At 48.4% G+C, this 19,370-nt stretch overlaps 1 protein-coding gene across 1 annotated transcript; it reads left to right on the top strand.

Annotated features, from left to right (window-relative positions):
• The first annotated feature begins 594 nt into the window (after positions 1-594).
• Positions 595-2,094, top strand: IRGC (immunity related GTPase cinema). Its single transcript, XM_053606259.1, has one exon. The coding sequence runs from the start codon at positions 649-651 to the stop codon at positions 2,038-2,040; it is 1,392 nt and encodes a 463-aa protein (XP_053462234.1). The 5' UTR covers positions 595-648; the 3' UTR covers positions 2,041-2,094.
• Positions 2,095-19,370: the final 17,276 nt, after the last annotated feature.

The following is a 19,370-nucleotide window of genomic DNA, read 5'->3' as shown; positions in this document are numbered from 1 at the left end:
CCAGGTTGTAATCCTGGGGTTCTGGCTCTAGGTGTGGATCCCCTCATGGCTGCTCTACACTGTCCCCACACTGATGGCAGCTGTGCTGCTGTGACCTGGGCCAGGAGCTGGGCTTAAGCCCTTTTCCATGTAGGCCTGGGTAGAAAATGAAAATGTGGAGTCCTGGTTCAGATATTATGAAGAATTCCCGTCAGCATCAACAGAGCATTAGACCAAGCCCTGGGCCCTTCTAAGCACAGGGCCTTACAGGGCGCAGGCACACCCATAAAACTGGCCCCACTCCTAGGTCACCCCATGGACTCCTGACAGTGCCTCGAGAGGCAGCCTGTTGCCTAGAGAAGCAAACAGGCCCAGAGAGGTGCTTCCTTTTTCCTTTTGCCTCAGGTCACACAGCAAGTCAATAGCAGAGAGGGGCTGTGAACCTGGGCCTGTGAAATCCCAAAGTCCCCTAACTCAAGCCCTGAATATTAAGGGAGAGACAACTGTGGGGTTCTAGAGGGACTTCCCTCACATCCTCGGTGTCTCTCTTTCCTTTTCCTATGCCAAGGCCCAGGAGACTGCAACGGCTTCCTTCTCCACAGACGCTGAGGATCACGGCGCCCTGTGACTCTCCCCTGTCCCCTGCCACCCTCTGAACCACTGGTCACCATGGCTACTTCGAAGTTGCGGTCAGTGCCTAGGGAGGAGGAGACCACCATCCTCATGGCCAAAGAAGAGCTGGAGGCCCTCCGCACGGCCTTTGAGTCGGGGGACATCCCCCAGGCCGCCTCCCGCCTCCGGGAGCTGCTGGCCTCCTCCGAGAGCACCCGCCTGGAGGTGGGTGTCACGGGCGAGTCGGGGGCTGGCAAGTCGTCCCTCATCAATGCCCTGCGTGGCCTCGGGGCCGAGGATCCCGGCGCGGCTCTCACCGGCGTCGTGGAGACCACACTACAGCCCTCGCCCTACCCGCACCCACAGTTTTCCGACGTGACCTTGTGGGACCTGCCAGGGGCCGGCTCTCCGGGCTGCCCGGCCGACAAGTACCTCAAGCAGGTGGACTTCAGCCGCTATGATTTCTTCCTGCTGGTCTCCCCGCGCCGCTGCGGGGCGGTGGAGAGCCGTCTGGCCGCGGAAATCCTGCGCCAGGGCAAGAAGTTCTATTTTGTGCGCACCAAGGTGGACGAGGACCTGGCGGCCACGCGCACCCAGAGACCGTCGGGCTACAGCGAGCTCGCCGTCCTGCAGGAGATCCGGGACCACTGTGCCGAGCGGCTGCGAGCGGCTGGCGTGTCCGACCCCCGCATCTTCCTGGTGTCCAACCTCTCGCCCACCCGCTACGACTTTCCCGTGCTCGTGTCCACCTGGGAGCACGACCTGCCGGCCCACCGGCGCCACGCGTGCCTGCTGTCCCTGCCTGACATCTCGCTGGAGGCCCTGCAGAAGAAGAAGGACATGCTCCAGGAGCAGGTGCTCAAGACGGCCCTGGTGTCGGGCGTCATCCAGGCCCTGCCCGTGCCCGGGCTGGCCGCCGCCTACGACGACGCCCTGCTGGTCCGCTCGCTGCGCGGCTACCACCGTAGCTTTGGCTTGGATGACGACTCGCTGGCCAAGCTGGCCGAGCAGGTGGGCAAACAGGCAGGGGACCTGCGCTCGGTCATCCGCTCCCCGCTGGCCAACGAGGTCTCTCCTGAGACCGTCCTGCGGCTCTATTCCCAGTCGTCCTATGGCGCCATGCGGGTGGCCCGCGCCTTTGAGAAGGGCATTCCTGTGTTCGGAACGCTGGTGGCTGGCGGCATCAGCTTCGGCACCGTCTACACGATGCTCCAGGGCTGCCTCAACGAGTTGGCCGAGGACGCCCAGCGTGTCCGCATCAAGGCCCTGGAGGAGGAGGAGCCCCAGTCAGAGGACAGCCTGGAGGCGGCTGGTGACAATGGCGTAGAAAAGCGGGGGTCCGGAGAAGGAGGTGGCGAGGAAGCCCCACTCTCAGCCCGCAGGAAGCTCGGCCTCCTCCTCAAGTACATTCTCGACAGCTGGAAGAAGCGTGACTTAGAAGAGAAGTAAAAGTGCAGCCCTCACCCCTTGCCTCACCCACAAACCAAGCCTTAACAAAATCAACCAACCAAACAAAAAAAGGCCAGTGTGGTGAAAATGAGAGCTGTAGTTGCTGAGGGGCAGGGGCGTGGAGGGGACAGGGGGGCGAATGACCCGAGCTTGCGGTCTGGGCAGCACAGGGTGGGGAGGGGCATTGCGTCGGGGCCATGAGGGAGGCAAGGGGCCCACGTCCAAGAGGGGTGTGCTGAAGGGGATAGGGAGAGGGCCCAGGTGTGGGCGGTAGGCTCAGGGCTCCTTGGGGGCCCCCTAGTGGCTAAGGGGGACTTCTTGGGTGGTAGCAGGACAGCAGCCCCAAACAAGAGCCAACTGTGAGTGGGTGGCTGAGTGGTGATTGGGTCCTACCAAGGAGCTTTAGTTTTAATCTCATGTTCTTCTCTGAGAACTGTGCCCCCAAAGCCAGTCAGCGCCTGGGATGGGTACAGTGGTGCCTAGCAACTGGCTAAACAGGTGGGGCAGAGCAGACGTCCTGGGCCCTAATCCCTGGGGCCACGGGGCTCACCTCCCTGTGGGGCTTGGGGGAGACAGAGCATGAGGGGATTATTTCCATGAGCGTCAAAGGAGAAAAGAAGCAGAGGGCGCAACTCTGAGGCCTGGGGTGGGTCTCATCCAGGATGGCAGGCAAGTGTGTCTCAGGAGGTGAGTGCGTGTGGCAAGACTTCTGGTACGTCTGTGATTGGGAGGAATCTTGGTAACTCTCTGTGATTTTGATGCCATGGGTCTAAGACTGGGCTGTGTTTGCTGAGTGTGGGGTCATCTGTCTCCATGTGGTTGCACGGATGTGTGTGACTACTGAGACCCTGCTGAGAGGCCGAGGCTCTGAAAGTGGGGGTGGGGGGGGGCTGTGTGGTAAGGTTTCTGAAAGCTGCACCTGGCTGAGTGACAGAGGGCATGTGCAACACAGGGGCTGAGGCTCCTTTTGCCTGGCGCAAGCATCCCTGGGAGATCAAACTCCTAAGCACTAACTAGGTGCCTCTCTCTGTGCTTGGTGCAAAATGACACTCTCATTCCTGTTGATGTATCAGCTCTTACCTGTTGAGTTGAGGGTCACATGTTCTTAAAAAATTAAAGGACTACCAGACCAGGAAGTTTGGACAGGTCGGGAATGGGGTTGCCCAAGGGCTTCTTGAGGGGTCAGACAAGGCTCAGGGAGGGGCTGGACTTAGGTGCAGGGAAGAGGGGCAGTTTCCAGGTTGGCACTCCCAGTAGGGTGACAGTGAGACCACTTTATGTAGTGAATAAAGAAACTGCCACAGGCCGGGCATGGTGGCTCAGGCCTATAATCCTAGCACTCCAGGAGGCCGAAGTGGGTGGATTGCCTGAGCTCACAAGTTCGAGACCAGCCTGAGCAAGAGTGAGACCCCCCTCTCTACAAATAGCCGGGTGTTGTGGTGGGTACCTATAGTCCCAGCAACTGGGAGGCTGAGGCAAGAGAATTGCTTGAGCCCACGAGTTTGAGGTTGCTGTGAGCTGTGATGCCACAGCATTCTACCAAGGCTGACAAAGTGAGACTCTGTCTCAAAAAAAAAAAGGAAGTGCCACGAAGCAGAGTTGCTGCTGGGAAGGCAGGAGTTTCCTTGAGGAAGGGGAAGGGGCCCAGGAAACTTTCAAGTGGGCAGAGAAGATGCCTTCCTCCTGAGCACAGGATCCTGGGGGAGGTATAAGCTTGGCAGTGCAAGATGGGAGCTCAGATCCATGGCTCGAGGAACTCAGGCAGGGTTGGGAGCAACTGGCCAGTGACTGAGGGTGGTTGGGGAGGTTCAGGGTCCCAGCATACGGCAGGAGCTCCTGTTTCAGCTCCTGCAGCCTGGGGAGCAATAACATGACCAGGGCCTCCCTTTGGAGAGTCCCCTAGGTGCCTGGCTGGTGTCAAGGAGTAGCCCCTACTATCTTAGGGGAAAACAATACCTGGGAGCTGAGTCCTCTCCCAGACTTGTCTGCCTCTGCCATGTGGGTGAAGAAGAAGACCGGGTTGGGTAGTCCATGTTGGAGAAACCTCCCAAGGTCCAAAAAGATCACAAGGCGGCCCTGGAAGCCGTGTACAAGGCGCATGCCAAAGGGGGACTGCGGTGCTAAAGGGATGGCCTTACCCCTAGGTGCTCACATCTACTCCCTACAGATTTTTCCAGAATCTGGTGATGGTTCTAGCTTCATTTGGGGGGCCTCGAATTTCCTGACTCTAGGAAACAATTCCAGACTATGAGTTCATCTTTACCTGGAAGACTGAGGCAGCTACGATTCCCTTTGCTACAGGGCTCTCTACCTCGCAAAGGGCTCCCCTCTTCCTGGGAGGCCTCTCTGCTGGCTCTGCCAGGACTATTTGGGGTTCACATGGGCCCTTCTGCATCAAAGGGGGTCCAAGAGATTGTGGTAAGGAAGTCCCTAGATACACAAGACAGAAGGCTCTTTCCAAGTCCAGGCTCCAAACCAGCCCACATCCCTGTACCCTGCAGGTCCTTAGACTGTTGTAAACAAGATTCCCTGGCTCCTCTGGGGCCAGGATGGAAAGGCCAGGAATGAACATGATATGCTCGACATTGGTCTGAGGTTTCAGTGGGACAGAGTGGGTTACTTTTGTCTCCTGGCTCCCCTTCTCTCCCCTCAGCCAACTGGCCCACATGTCCTGTCCCTTCTGTCTCCATCTCTTCCTCTCTTGACCCCATCCTGACGACCTCAGCTGGTTCCAGCTCAGACCTTGCCCTCTCCATCCACTTCCCTGGGCCATAAGGCCACAGAAGGATCTTTCTAATGTCCACTTCCCTGTTCAAAACTTCTGTGGCTCCCCACAAAGATCCAGCTGCTTATCCAAGCCAGCCTTTGCCTAAACATCGCCAACAGCAGAACTGGGAAGACACTGAGGAGTCAGCTCTCTATTTCACAGGTGAGAAAACTGATGCCTCCATCCTTTCCTGTCCTTATTGAAGGCTTCAGAGGCAATGTGACCTGCCCAGTGTTGCCGGCCAAGTCCCTGGCACAGCTGGGACCAGATTTGATTGTGTAATCTCTGGGCGTTTGTGCTGGCTGTGTCTGTCATACCAGCAAGGATACCAGGACCCAGTGGCAGGACGGGATTTGCCTAAGTGTGCTCTACAGTCTCTGAGCAGACACGGGTGCTCAGAAAGCAGGCAAGGGAGGCAATATTTCCACACATGAGCCGGATTGGTTGGGCCTCTCATTTCCCAGGTCTGAGACTGTTAGCACCCAAAGAAGTCTTGGTATGTGTGGGTGCTCATTTGTGTGATAATCGGGGTGTGTATGTGGCAAAAGGGTCTGAGGGAGCTGGTCCATGTCCTGGGTCTAGGGTGGGCTAATAGTCATTCAGCAAGCAGTTTCCTACTCTGTATGGTGGGAACACTATGAAATTATGCATCTGGTTAGAACAGTGCCTGGCCCAGAGCAAATCTTCTACCAGAGATAATGAAGGTCCTAGTCCTTAATCACTGCCGTGTTTTGTTGATCACAGTGTCTTGTGCATGGTTAAGTTGCAAGAAATGTTATTTAAGAGTTTAGATTCTAGGCTGGGTGTGGTGGCTCACAACTGTAATCTTAGCAATCTGGGAGGCTGAGGTGGGAGGATTGCCTGAGCTTAGGAGTTTGAGACCAGCCTGAGTAAGAGCAACACACTGTCTCTACTAAACAGAAAAATTAGCCAGGTGGTGTGGCGGGCACCTGCTACTTGGGAGGCTGAGGCTTGAACCCAGTAGCTTGAGGTTGCTGTGAGCTATGATATCACCAGGCACTCTAGCCTTGGATAACAATGTGAGACTCTGTTTCAAAAAAACAGTTTGAGGCGCGGCACTCGTAGCACAGTGGTTTCAGCACCAGCCACATAAACCAAGGCTGGCAGGTTTGAACCCAGCATGGGCCATCTAAACAACAATGACAACTGTAACACAAAATAGCCAGGCATTGTGGCAGGTGCCTGTAGTCCCAGCTACTTGGGAGGCTGAGGCAAGAGAATTGCCTAAGCCCAAGAGCTAGAGGTTGCTGTGAGCTGTGATACTACAGCACTCTACCAAGGGTGACAGTGAAACTCTGTCTCTAAAAAAAAAACAAAAACAAGAAAACAAAAAAAGTTTGAATTCTAGAATCAGAAGACCACAGTTCCATTCCTAATACCGCATGCCTCAGCTGGTAGCCTTGGGCAAGTTAATCAACCTCCTCTCAGTGAGAAATATAAATATTAAGAAAATCTCCTTTTCCAGGTGGTTATGAGCCAGGATATCTAGCAGTGATAAATAAGTGTTAACCAAAGTAAAGCATTTAGCCTGCATATCATCATACTCTTAATACTACGAAGTATTACTGGTGATGAATTAGTCACTCAGACACTTTGAGCCTTGTTGTGTTTTCCACTCTTATTATTCTTTTTTAAGAGAAAGGGTTTCACTCTGTAACCCAGGCTGGAGTGCAGTGGCCTGATCACACATAGCTCACTGAAGCCTTGAACTCCTGGCCTCACATAATCGTTCCACCTTAGCCTCCCAGCCACCTACTGGGATTACACGCGTGAGCCACAGTGCCTGGCTGTTACAGTTACTTTTTAATTTGGTCCATCTCTTGAGAGTGATCATAAGTGGTCATAAACCAAGACAGCCACTCTCCAGAAGAGGTCTCACCAGGAGAAAGTTAAGTTCAAGTATATCAGTATAAAAAAATGTAGAGATGAATCTCTAAATTTAACATATTATTTGGGAAGAGAGAATTATAATTCAGCACATACATGCAGACCAGGTGGTATTTGGTATGTGCAGAGAACCAAGAGAAGGTTGGAGGTTTTATAAAAAAGAGGATTGTTACATGTGGTCCTGAGAGTTCACTGGTATTAGTGAAACTTTGAGAAGTTGACAAGTTCTGACTGGTGGGTGACAGCGGTGGGTGAAATTAGCCCTAGAATTGCAGCAAGTTATCTCGGTAGCTACAGATAAAATTTGGTTTCTGGTTACGACAGGCAGTGAAATTGCCAAGAATTATTTCTAGGGCAACAGTATGTATCTTAAATGCTTTGCCTCTAGCCCCTCAACTCTGATTTAGATGGGTATGACAAGAATGACCCAATTCATAAGATCAACTTTCACACTTCCCCCTTTTAATCAAGATTTTTCTTTGAGAGCATTGCAGATCAACCATTTTGTGGTTAGGCTTAACTGTTCCTTGGTGTTGTCTCACATCAGGAGGAAAGCAGGGAGGTCTATGTGAGGATCCTGGGCCACATATGAGTAACAAAGAGGCCAGCAGGAAAGGTTTCCTCAGGACAGGTCTACTGTCCAACTTCAAGCTCCATCTTCTCGATGCCATCGAGCTGATAGGCATCAGCTATCATCTAGAGGTATTGAGCTAACGTTATCCTATTGGAAGAGTTGGCGATGCAGAGATTAGGCAGGCAATAAGAGCAAAGCTTAGAAATCATGATGGTAAAAATCAGCAGCAATATAATAAGCCCAATATGAATAATAGTTCAAACAATGTAGCAGGGCACCATGGCTCACACCTGTAATCTTAGTGCTCTTGGAGGCCGAGGCGGGAGGATCACTTGAGCTCAAGAGTTCTTGACCAGGCTCGGTGACTGTAGCTCAGCAGCTAGGGCACCAGCCACATACACTGGAGCTGGCAGGTTCCAACCTAACCCGGGCCTGCCAAACAACAAAGACAAGTACAACCTATAAATAGCTAGGTATTGTGGGGGGCACCTGTGGTGTCCAGCTACTTGGGAGGCTGAGGCAAGAGAATCGCTTAAGCCCAAGAGTTTGAGGTTGCTGTGAGCTGTGATGGCAACAACACTCTACCGAGGGCGACATAACAAGACTCTGTCTCAAAAAAAAAAAAAAAGTTTGAGACCACCCTGAGCAAGAACAAGACCCCAGTTCTACTAAAAGTAGCAAAAAAAAAAAAAAACAGCTAACCAGTGTTGTGGTGGGTGCCTATAGTCCCAGTTACTCAGGAGGCTGAAGTAAGAGAATCACTTGAGCCCAAGAGTTTGAGTTTGCTGTGAGCTATGATGCCATGACACTCTACTCTGGATGACAGGGTAAGGCTCTGTCTAAAAAAAAAAGCTAAAAAGTAATAGTTTGAACCACGAACCTAGTTGTTTTTTTTTTCTTTTTGTAGAGACAGAGTCTCACTTTATTGCCCTCAGTAGAGTGCCGTGGCCTCGCACAGCTCACAGCAACCTCCAACTCCTGGGCTTAAGCGATTCTCTTGCCTCAGCCTCCCGAGTAGCGGGGACTACAGGCGCCTGCCACAACACCCGGCTATTTTTTTGTTGCAGTTTGGCCAGGGCTGGGTTTGAACCTGGCACCTTTGGTGTATGGGGCTGGCACCCTACCCACTGAGCCACAGGCACTGCCCCATGAACCTAGTTTTGAAGGTAACCATCCAAATAGGTTGAAAAGTCGAGACATATCTGGTGGGATTTTTTGGAGCCAGGTAGCTTCTTTTTTTGTTTTCTTTTTATCTTGTATAATTGTGTTTCTAATTCCCCAGAGGAATTTACCCAAGTAGCAAGCAGTATCAGCTATTGCACACACTCTACTGAGCTCAGCTACCAACTAACCTAGAGCAATTCTGTTATCGAACAGTGGCTGTTGAGTCAGCTATAGATATCTGATCATTATGGATAAATTTCTTTCTTTCTTTTTTTTTTTTTTTGAGACAGTTTCACTATGTAACCCTCAGTAGAGTGCTGTGGCATCACAGCTCACAGCAACCTCAAACTCTTGGGCTTAAGCTATTCTCTTGCCTCAGCCTCCCAAGTAGCTGGGACTATAGGAACCCACCACAATGCCTGGCTATTTTTGTTGTTGTTGTTGTTGTTGTCATTGTTGTTTAGTAGGCCCAGGCCGAGTTTGCACCCATCATAGGGTGCCCACTCGGTGTATGTGGCTGGCACCCTAATCACTCAGCTATGGGCACCGAGCCAAGGATAAGTTTCTAACCATTGTTTCTAAGTGACTAACTCTGATCCGAGAGAGACAAGCTCTGAGAACAGAGGTTCATCTGGCTTAACATATGCCTCTTGGTGGGGTTTCCCTTTTAGTATAATGATGTAAGTTAATAGATGTCAACTACTGTTCAGAGTTTGCTTAAATTGAATTCAGAAATATCCTAAACCTCATTGGCCTTTTATTTTCCATTTATTGAGGTATGATGCCCATGTATATGGTTGATTATCCAATCTCCCCCAAATAAAAATGTATGCTGGTGGAGGGCCGGGCGCAGTGGCTCACGCCTATAATCCCAGCACTCTGGGAGGTCAAGGGGCATGTATCACCTGAGCTTAGGAGTTGGAGACCAGCCTGAGCTAGCAGGAGACCTATCTCTAAAAAACAGCCAGGCATTGTGGCGGGCGCCTGTAGTCCCAGCTACTTGGGAGGCTGAGGCAAGAGAATTGCTTGTGCCCAGAGTCAGAGGTTGCTGCGAGCTGTGACGCCACGGCACTCTACCAGGGGGTGACAAAGTGAGACTCTGTCCCGTCCCAAAAATGTATCCTGATGGGCACAACATTAATTCCATGTGGGGTACCTTGTATACTAATGGTTACTTGTATGGAGGTGTCAGCAGTTTTAATCTAAGCATCTATCATCTAATTATTACATTGTTGGATACCATCAACAATGAAAGGATTAGGATCAAAAATATTTTTGCAATTAGTCAAGGTGTATTTTTTTACAATTTTTAAAATCTTATTTGAAGGTCTCTTCTGTAGTTCACAGGCACTGCTGAGGTAAAACAGGGAATTTGAACATGTGGGTCTAAAAAGTTTGATTTTGTAAAAAGGACTAGACTTACAATTTGAACAAATGGTTACATTAGAAGCATGAGTGAAATCTACTATGGGGTAGATTCACAATTTGCTTGCATCATGAATAGGTTGGGGTTTTTGGTGACAAATCTAATAGTTATATTTCCCCCTTTGGCAATGAGCTGGGAGATGCAATCTAGGGCCCTGTCTTTCCAGGAAAATGTAGGCACATCAGAGACCAAAAATAAAAGGCAAAGGATATACTGGCCTTGTTTGGGCATCTTGGGATAGCAGTCTAATACAAATGTGGTCCGCCTCATCTCTGGATGAGTTTTAATTAACCCTGTTGGGGTGCTGGTCTAGTCGGGAGTAAGAGTCTTTCTTTTCTTTTCTTTCTTTCTTTCTTTTTTTTGTTTTTTGCAGTTTTTGGCTGGGGCTGGGTTTGAACCCACCACCTCCAGCATTTGGGCCCAGTGCCCTACTCCTTTGAGCCACAGGCGCTGCCCAGGAGTAAGAGTCTTTCTTAATTGAGAGCTGTGTTGGCTCAGCGCTTATAGCTCAGTGGTTAGGGCGCCAGCCACATACACCAGGGCTGGTGAGTTCAAACCTCACCTGGGCCTGCTAAATAACAACAACAAAGAAATAGCCAGGTTTTGTGGCGGGCGCCTGTAGTTGTAGCTACCTGGGAAGCTGAGGCAAGAGAATCACTTAAGCCCAAGAGTTTGAGGTTGCTGTGATATGTGATGCCATGGCTCTCTACTGAGGGTGAAGACTCTGTCTCAAAAAAAAAAAAGAGAGAGAGAGAGAAAGAGATGTGGATCCAGGAGTCAATGCTCTTTAGTTTGGTGGCACAGGGATTAGTGGGAACGAGTTGTATGGACCTTTCCAGAGATGCTGGAGAGATTTATTTTATTTTATTTTATTTTATTTTTGTGAGACAGAGTCTCACTCTGTTGCCTAGGGGTTGAGTACCATAGTGTCAGCTTACTTCACAGCAACCTCAAATTTCTGGGCTCAGGAGATCCTCATGCCTCAGCCTCCCAAGTAGCTGGGACTACAGGTGCCTATCATAATGCCTGGCTAGTTTTTTCTGAGCTGAGTTCATGTAATCTGCCCATCTCTGCGTCTCAGAGCCTAGGATTATAAGCATGAACCACCATGCTTGGCCAAGAATTATCATTTTTTTATTATTTATTTTTGTAGAGACAGAGTCTCACTGTACCCCCCTCAGGTAGAGTGCCATGAGGTCACACGGCTCACAGCAACCTCTAACTCTAGGGCTTACGCGATTCTCTTGCCTCAGCTTCCCGAGCAGCTGGGACTACAGGTACCTGCCACAACACCCGGCTATTTTTTTTTGCTGCAGTTTGGCCTGGGCTGGGTTTGAACCCGCCACCCTTGGCATATGGGGCCGGCGCCCTACTCACTGAGCCACAGGCGCTGCCCCCAAGAATTATTTTTTATTTTTTAGTGAGACAAGGTCTTGCCCAGGCCGGAGTGCAATGGCATCATCCCAAGTCACTGGAACCTCCAACTCCAAGGCTCAAGCAATCCTGCCTCAGCAGGATTTTTTATCATTTAATTTGTTCGTTCTTCTAAGCCAGAAGATTGGGGAAAGTGAACACATTTGTCTCATTACATGGCCAGTAAAATAGGTTCTCTGATCACTATGTAATGCAAGAGGTGCTCCCCAGGTAGGAATAATTTATTTTGGCCACAACTGAAGCACGGGATTATCTACAGAGAAAAGCCTCTAAAACATTACTGGTACCTATGTATCCCCATGGGAAGGAGGTAGTTGGATGAAATCCATTTGCCAAACCTCAAAAGGCACATTAGGTAAAGTGTCCAGGGATCCGTCTGTACAGGGTTTCCTTAGGGCAGGTGGTACAAGCCACTAAGGCACTTTTTGCAGCTTTTTAAATGTTGCCCCACTAATACTGTTTCATAAAAGAAATGAATTTGTTAGTCGCTTAATGAGTCAAATTATGTACCACAATTAACATTGAATTTGAGAGAACTGGTTTGTTATCAGGTCCAAGCCACAGCTCTTTTTTTATCATCAAACTAGCAGCCGCAATCTTTCTAATTCTGTTTTTCGGTTTCTGGTGCCCAATTTTGCGCATCTTTGGTAATTATTTTTAGATCATCTTTTGAAGGCTCTTTTAGTGGAGCCGCTACAGAGATTGATGAAATGGACCTTTAATAGCAGCATTCTTTGCAAGCATTATCAGCACGTTTTTTTCTAGCTTTCACAGAGTCTAACCTTGGATGTCTGGGAATTTTGATAATAGCAAAGGCAGCTGCTGGTAGCCGGATGGCTTCCATCCAGGAAGTCCTGTACAGAACCCATTTCTGAATATATATTTGCAGATTTTCCTTTCATAAGAGGCAAACGCAGGTAAGAGTATTAAGTATTAAGTCCAGCCTGTTGGGCGGAAGTAGCCACAGATGAGGGAGCAGCTTCAATGACTTTGAAGGCAGCAGTAACTGCGTATTCTGAGCATACCTATCATTGCCATTTTTCATTTTTGAGACTGAGTCTCAAGCTGGGTAAAGTGATATGGCGTCTTAGCTCACAGCAACCTCAAACTCTTGGGTTCAAATAATCCTCTTGCCTCAGCCTCCCAAATAGCTGGGTCTACAGGCACCTGCCACAATGCTAGGTTATTTTTTAGAGACAGGGTCTCGCTCTGGCTCAGGCTGGTCTTGAACCTGTGAGCTCAGGTAATCCACCCTTGTTGACTTCCCAAGTGCTGGGATTACAGGTGTGAGCCCCAGTGCCCAGCCTACCACTGTCATTTTAAAATATGATCTATCGCTGGATGTAGTGCTCCTGCGTGTAATCTTATCACTGTGGGAGGCTGAGGCAGGAGGATCCCTTGAGCTCCAAAGTTCAAGACCAGCCTGAGCAAGAGTGAGACCCTGTCTCTACTAAAAAGTTTTCCTAGTTTTAGGAAAACTAGTTGTGGTGGGCACCTGTAGTCCCAGCTACTGGAGAGGCTAAGGCAAGAGGATTGCTCAAGCGCAAGAGTTTGAGGTTGCTGTGAGCTACGGTGATGCCACAGCACTCTACCAAGGGCAACAGAGGGAGACTCTGTCCACCCCCCCCAAAAAAATGGTTAAGGAGCTTGTATGATGATTTTTTCAGTGGATTTAATTAATAGAATGGTAGGTGGCACAGCTCTTAAACAAGGGGGTGACCCCTTGAGCTGTTGGCTTTAATATCCAATGGGGTTGTTGCTGACCTCCAAACAGAAAGAAAGGAAGTTGATCATTGGGGTGTCCTAGGGGTGTGGGATTTAAAAGCCCTTCTTTAATAAACTAGGTATCTTCAGATTTTTCTCAAAAATACTTTTGAGATAATGGGATAAGGCTTAGAGGTTTTAAGTAGGGCATGCAGGGGTTGAGCAGTCAAAGAAAAGTTTGGTATCTGGTTACAGCAGTACCCAGAGAGTCCAAGAAACTCTCAAAGTTGTTTACTTGGGGTTTAGGGAATTGAAGGACACTTCATATTTGTTAGGGTCCACTTGTAGTCCTGATCAGAAGTCAGATTACCCACATATTTAATTCAGGTCTTAACTAGTTGTTTTCCTTTAGAAAACTTGTGATTCTTGGTGACTGGGAGTTTTTGTGGGTTTTTTTGCAGTTTTTAGCCAGGGCTAGGTTTGAACCCACCACCTCTGGTGTATGGGGCTGGCGCCCTACTCTGTTGAGCCACAGGTGCCGCCCATGATTGGGAGTTTTAATACATGTACACGGTCTTCCTCATGGGCTGCCTGTGAGGAAGAACAAAGGAGTCAGTCATCTACATGTTGTTGTAAGGAAGAGACTTGGGGAATACCCACATCTTCTAAATCAGCCTTCAGGATTTGGGGGAAATAGGAAGGACTTTCAGTATAGCCGTGAGGCAGAATGGTCCAGGTATATTGTAGTTTTTCTCAGGTGAAGGCAAGTTAAGTATTGACTGTCTTGATCAACGGGGATGCTAAAGGCACTACAGAGGTGAAGTACAGTGAAAAACTTACTATCAGTTGGCATCAAAGTCAACAAAGTATATGGATTTGGAACTGGGATGACAGTGTACATGGACATCCTGAACAAATCTTTATCCTTGACTATTAGGTTTTCTTACTGAGAGAATGGGAGTATTACAAGGATTGGTAAAAGGAATTATAAATCCTTGAGTCTTCTGATTTTCAGTGATGGACTTTGTGCCTTATAAGGCAGATTGGCTCATGGGGTACTGTTTAATATTAGACAAGGGCTTGGTGGGATCGGTCTGGATTTTTATCTGGGCATCCATGTAATATAAATCCTACTGACATCTGTTAACAACGTGGCCCATAAAGAGACTGGTATCTATTCCAGTAAGGAATTTTGAAAGCCACCAGGGATGTCTTTGGCACATAGGACAGCATAACAAATAAGCAGAACATCACTGGTAAGAGTACAGCGAATTCCTGGGCTCATCAAACTTTGGAATTATTCCCCTTATTGGGAGAAGGAGATATTTCTCAAAAAATATCTCATCCCAGTAAATGATCTGGAGCTGACTCCACCAGTAAGAAATGATGGGTATCTTTCAAGAAATAAATACACATTATCCTTTATCCCATAAGGGTTCAAAGTGGAAAGTAATGGACTGGGACAGAAAGGCTGTCAATGGTCCCACCACTTGAATATTTTATTACTTCAAGGCAGGAGCTGGTTGAGGTTGGTGGGCAAGCCTGACAGGGTTGCTCCTGTGTCCATGAGAACAGTTAGAACCTCACTGCCAATTTGAAGAGTAGTCTCCCCAAGGTGATTGAGAGGGAGGGTTGTACATCCTCAGAACCCCTTCATTTTGGGTGGGAGAAACCGGAAGATCACGTGAAGAAGACTGTCTAATTCGTTCAAGTTTAGGACAGTTTTTCTTCCAGTAGCCTGGCCATTTGCAATAGTAATAATTCCCAGAAGAGAACCTCGTGGATTAAAGTTGTGCCATTTAAGGTCTCAATTGTTATTCACTGGGAGCATTCATCTTTTGTAGTTGGAGATTTAGAATTTTAGCGGCCTTGTTTTTATTGGTACTATCTAGGGTAGGAATACTTGGTTTGCCAAATTAACAAGATGAACAGTTGGTATAGTCTGCCATTCTAGGCAGGCTTTTCTTACCAGTTGGGAAAGTTTTTAGGAGAGACCATTAACAAACAGAATTAAAGGTGATTTTAGTGGAGTCAATAGCCATAGGATGGCCAGAATTTTCTTTAAATATTATTTGGAGCTTGCTTTAGTTATGGATGAGTTTGTTGGGCCTTTGGGTATAAGCTTGAATTTTATGCGTGTCTATGGCTTCAAGAAATGCTTTGAGGCTGGCTCCAGGGAAATTTCTTGCAAGTTGCTGAGATCCTCTTCCCAATATTGTAGACCAGACTGGGGGGGTGGGGTTTAGGTTTAGGTTTTGCTAAATCCTGTTGGGGATTGGTCCATTCTACTTTTAACATCCCAGTGTTGGACCTGGATGCCCCTCACATTAGTTAAAGTTTGGGGAAATCTGGCTAATAAGCCTGAACTGTAATGTCAAACTCATCAGTGAAACAATGGGGATCTTCAATAACTTTAAGAAATTCCTTGGCTATAGCCTGGAGTTCAGCTTTAGTCCAAGGGACATGGGCAATCTGTAGGACCTCAGGATCATTAGAGGCCTGATCATAACTAAAGGAACAAGTTTGTTTTTTTTTAAGGAAGGAACAAGTTTTTATAGGTAGAGACTGGAAAGTAGGAGTGTGTGTGTGTGTGTGGGGGGGGGTGTGTGATCAGAGAAAGATACATCAGAAGAGAAAGGAAGTTTGGAAAGTGAAAAATGGAGAGGAGAAACAGTAGATGGCGCCTGAGAGACAGAGACAGATTTGGGGCTTCTGAAGCCATTTTTTTTCCTACATTTAGTTTTTTTGTCTCCATTAATTTAGAGATAGAATTTTGGAGCAAGGCAATTTTTGATTTTTTATTGCATTTATATACCTCAATGTACTAAATTACAGTCTACATTCCACTCAGATTGCTTAGTTTAAGAGCCTCAGGTAATTTATTCCTGAGATAAATTAATTTAAAAAGGTCAAAGAACCTCAGTAAGGCCATTATAAAAACAGGTCATCTTTAGTATATTTGGCCCATCTGGATAAGAAAACGTGATAATGGATCATAATGGTTATGCCTATAACCATCTGGAATCCCTGATGCTGGGTTATTTTGGCATGCTTTTGAATTTTGAGAACCCATTGTGATCTGGTTTAGTGCCAAATGTTTAAAAACTAAATTAAAACATAAGCACTGGCTAGGGGGTGTGGTGGCTCACGCCCTTAATCTAGCACTTTGGGAGGCCAAGGTGGAAGAATCACTTGAAGCCGGGGGTTTGAGATCAACCTGAGCAACATAGTGAGGGCCCATCTCTACAAAAAATAGAAAAATTAGCTGGGTGTGGTGATATGTACCTGTAGTCCCAGCTACTCAGGAGGACAGTGTGAGCCCAGGAGTTTGAGGTTGCAGTGAACTGTGATCCCACTACTATAACCCAGCCCCGGCCATACAGTGAGACCCTGTCTCAAACAAACATAACAGTCAGCGCTGACAGAAAGTAAAGTACTTGGTTCAGCACCTGTAGCTCAGTGAGTAGGATGCTGGCGACATACACCGAAGCTGGTGGGTTCAAGCCTGGCTTGGGCCTGCTAAATAACAATGACAACTGCAACCAAAAAATAGCTGAGGCAAGAGAATCTCTTAAGCCCAAGAGTTTGAGGTTGCTGTAAGCTGTGATGCCACAGCACTCTACCAAGGGTGACATAGTGAGACTCTGTCTCAAAAAAAAAAAAAAAAAGTAAAGTAACAGGGCGGCACCCATAGCTTAGTCGGTAGGGCTCTGGCCACATACACCGAGGGTGGCGGGTTGGAACCCAGCCCAGGCCAGCTAAAACAACAATGACAACTGCAACAAAAAGCAAAACAGCCGGGCATCGTGGCGGGTACGTGTAGTCCCAGCTACTTGGGTGGCTGATGCCAAGAGTTTGAGGTTGCTGTGAGCTGCAATGCCACTGCACTCTACCAAGGGTGACAGAGTGAGACTCTGTCTCAAAAAAAAAAAAAAAAAGAAAGTGAAATATATGCTCACTGGGAAGGACAACAAGCCTTCCCCAAATGAAAGAAAAATAGGGCGGCGCCTGTGTCTCAGTGGGTAGGGCGCCCGCCCCATATACCAAGGGTGGCGGGTTCAAACCCGGCCCCCAACAAAAAAATAGCCGGGCATTGTGGCGGGTGCTTGTAGTCCCAGCTACTCAAGAGGCTGAGACAAGAGAATCGCTTAAGCCCAGGAGTTGGAGGTTGCTGTGAGCCGTGTGATGCCATAGCACTCTACAGAGGGTCATAAAGTGAGACTGTCTCTACAAAAAAAAAAAAGGGAAAATACTCTTGTCTAAACCTCACAGCTGAGATCAGCAGCAGGAAATTAACCCTCCCCAACAGGAGATCTCCCAAACAGTGGGAGAAAGACTCCTCCCCACCAAATCCCAAATAAAACAGAACTCAACCAAATTCGAGTCTGACTAAGGGGAGAAGGGGTGACCTGCAGAAGCAAAGGGTTCAAAGGGCCCCAGTGTGGGCACTGCATGCCATGGTTCCAAGGACCGATGATTCTTCCCAAGGTGAATCAGCTTTGGACCCTAGTTCTGACACCATATACTAATGTCAAAGTAAAAATAAATGTATAGAGATAAATTTCTAAATGGGGCATACATTCAGACCAGGTGGTATTTGGTTTGTCTGAAGAGCAAACAGAGAAGATTAAGGGTTTTGTAAAAAAGAGGAATGTTACATGTGGTCCTGAAAGTTCACTGGTATTAGCAAAGCTTTGGGGACCTGGCAAGCTCTGACTGGTAGGTGACAGTGGTGATCAAAATTAGTCCTAGAGATGCAGCAAGTTATCTCAGTAGCTGCAGATAAAACTGGCTTCAGGTCACAACAGGCAGTTTTAGTGGCCGGAATTGCCAAGAATTACATTTCTAGGGCACCTTTATGTACCCTAAGTGCTTTGTCCCCAGTCCCTCAATTCAGGTTTTGTTGGGTATGACAAGAATGATCATCTTTCACAGCAGTGTGTCTGGTGAAGCATAAAGAGAAGGTGAAACGAAGATGCATAGAACAAAATAAATGTGTTACTCGACAGGGAGAGGTTAGGAGTGATAACGGGAGACTGATGGGAAGTCTGAGGCGGCAGGGAGCTTAACCAGTGGGTGGGACAGTGAGTAAGGGGGCGAGAACCTTGGCCTGTGGCTTTACTAAGTCTGTGGGTTTTATCCCTTACATTTTCCCATGGGGGTGGAGTGTGGATCAGCTATTTTAAAGAAAACACCCTTGTAGGGGGAAATTTATTTGCATGATCTAACGTTGACTGTTAGTTTTGTCATGGTCAGCAGCTGTTGGGATGTGTTAGGTTTTTGGTCTATGAGATGAGAAATAAGTAGGCTAGGGAAGTTTTTACTAGGCCAAGGTGACGAGGTAGGACTGAGTTTCAAACAACTGAAGGACTAAAAACGGATGGCAGGGCAGCAGCTATATTAACAAATTTATGACAGGCATGCAGGGGATCTGGAGGGCGGGCAACCTGGAGTGAAAATACTCTTACCTGTACTGTTGAAGGTCACCGAGTTCTGAAAAGAGAGAACCAGGGATCAGGCAGCCCATGGCAAACAAAGCCCTGCCAAGCCTCAGCCAGTTCGGGATATTGATGCTATCCCCAGAGAAGGCCAGGGCTCTGGTCTTCAAGGTGGGCATCCTGCCAGCAGCTGCTGCCAAGTTGCAGGTCACACTTCACTCACTGGAGAAGGTCAGGTGGGCATTAACATTACCAGGAGGACAGGCTCAAGCAAGTTGACCTGGCAAAGCTACAAGGGACAACAAGGTGAAGACCCCAACTCGGCCTGCGTGGGTGTGCTAGAAATGTTGGTGAACCCCACACTGAGCCTGCACCCCAAGTGCCACAATGTCATCATCTGGGACCTGCTGGGCATAAAACGGCCACACCCACTTTTCTGGCTGACAAATACCTCCAGCAGGTGCTGGACTGTCAGGACTTCATCACCATCATCGTCTCAGAGCGTTTCCCCACCAACCATGCCCAACTGGCTGCCAGATCCTGTAGCAGGGCAAGTGCTTCTCCTGCCTCTGTTCCCAGGTGGACATAGACTTTGTCACTTCCCGCTTTGCATCTTGAGGACAGTGGGATGAGCCTGATCTAGGATGGCTGTGAGCAGACCTGGAGGGTCAGGCACAGACTCTGGGGGCTGGGGAGGATGGATCCTTGAGGGATTACCCATCCCTTTCCCCTTCATCTTCCAGGAGACCCAGAACGGGAAAGGGGTCACCCAGTGTCACACTGTGTAACTTAACTAGGCCCCACAGTGAATAGCTGCTATTTTCTGAGAGTTGGCACTTGTCAGTCACTGATGACCCATCACTTGTATTAAGGAAACAATGGTATGGATTAGCTTGTGGATTTGCAAAGTCAAAG

The sequence above is a fragment of the Nycticebus coucang genome, chromosome 10 (assembly GCF_027406575.1).
Source record: "Nycticebus coucang isolate mNycCou1 chromosome 10, mNycCou1.pri, whole genome shotgun sequence".
NCBI lineage: Eukaryota > Metazoa > Chordata > Mammalia > Primates > Lorisidae > Nycticebus > Nycticebus coucang.
Note: the sequence above shows the minus strand (reverse complement) of the source record. Positions and strands in the feature narration are given on the sequence as shown.

Excerpts from the sequence above, each read along its gene's own strand:
- IRGC (XM_053606259.1), top strand. The coding sequence starts at position 649 with ATGGCTACTTCGAAGTTGCGGTCAGTGCCTAGGGAGGAGGAGACCACC.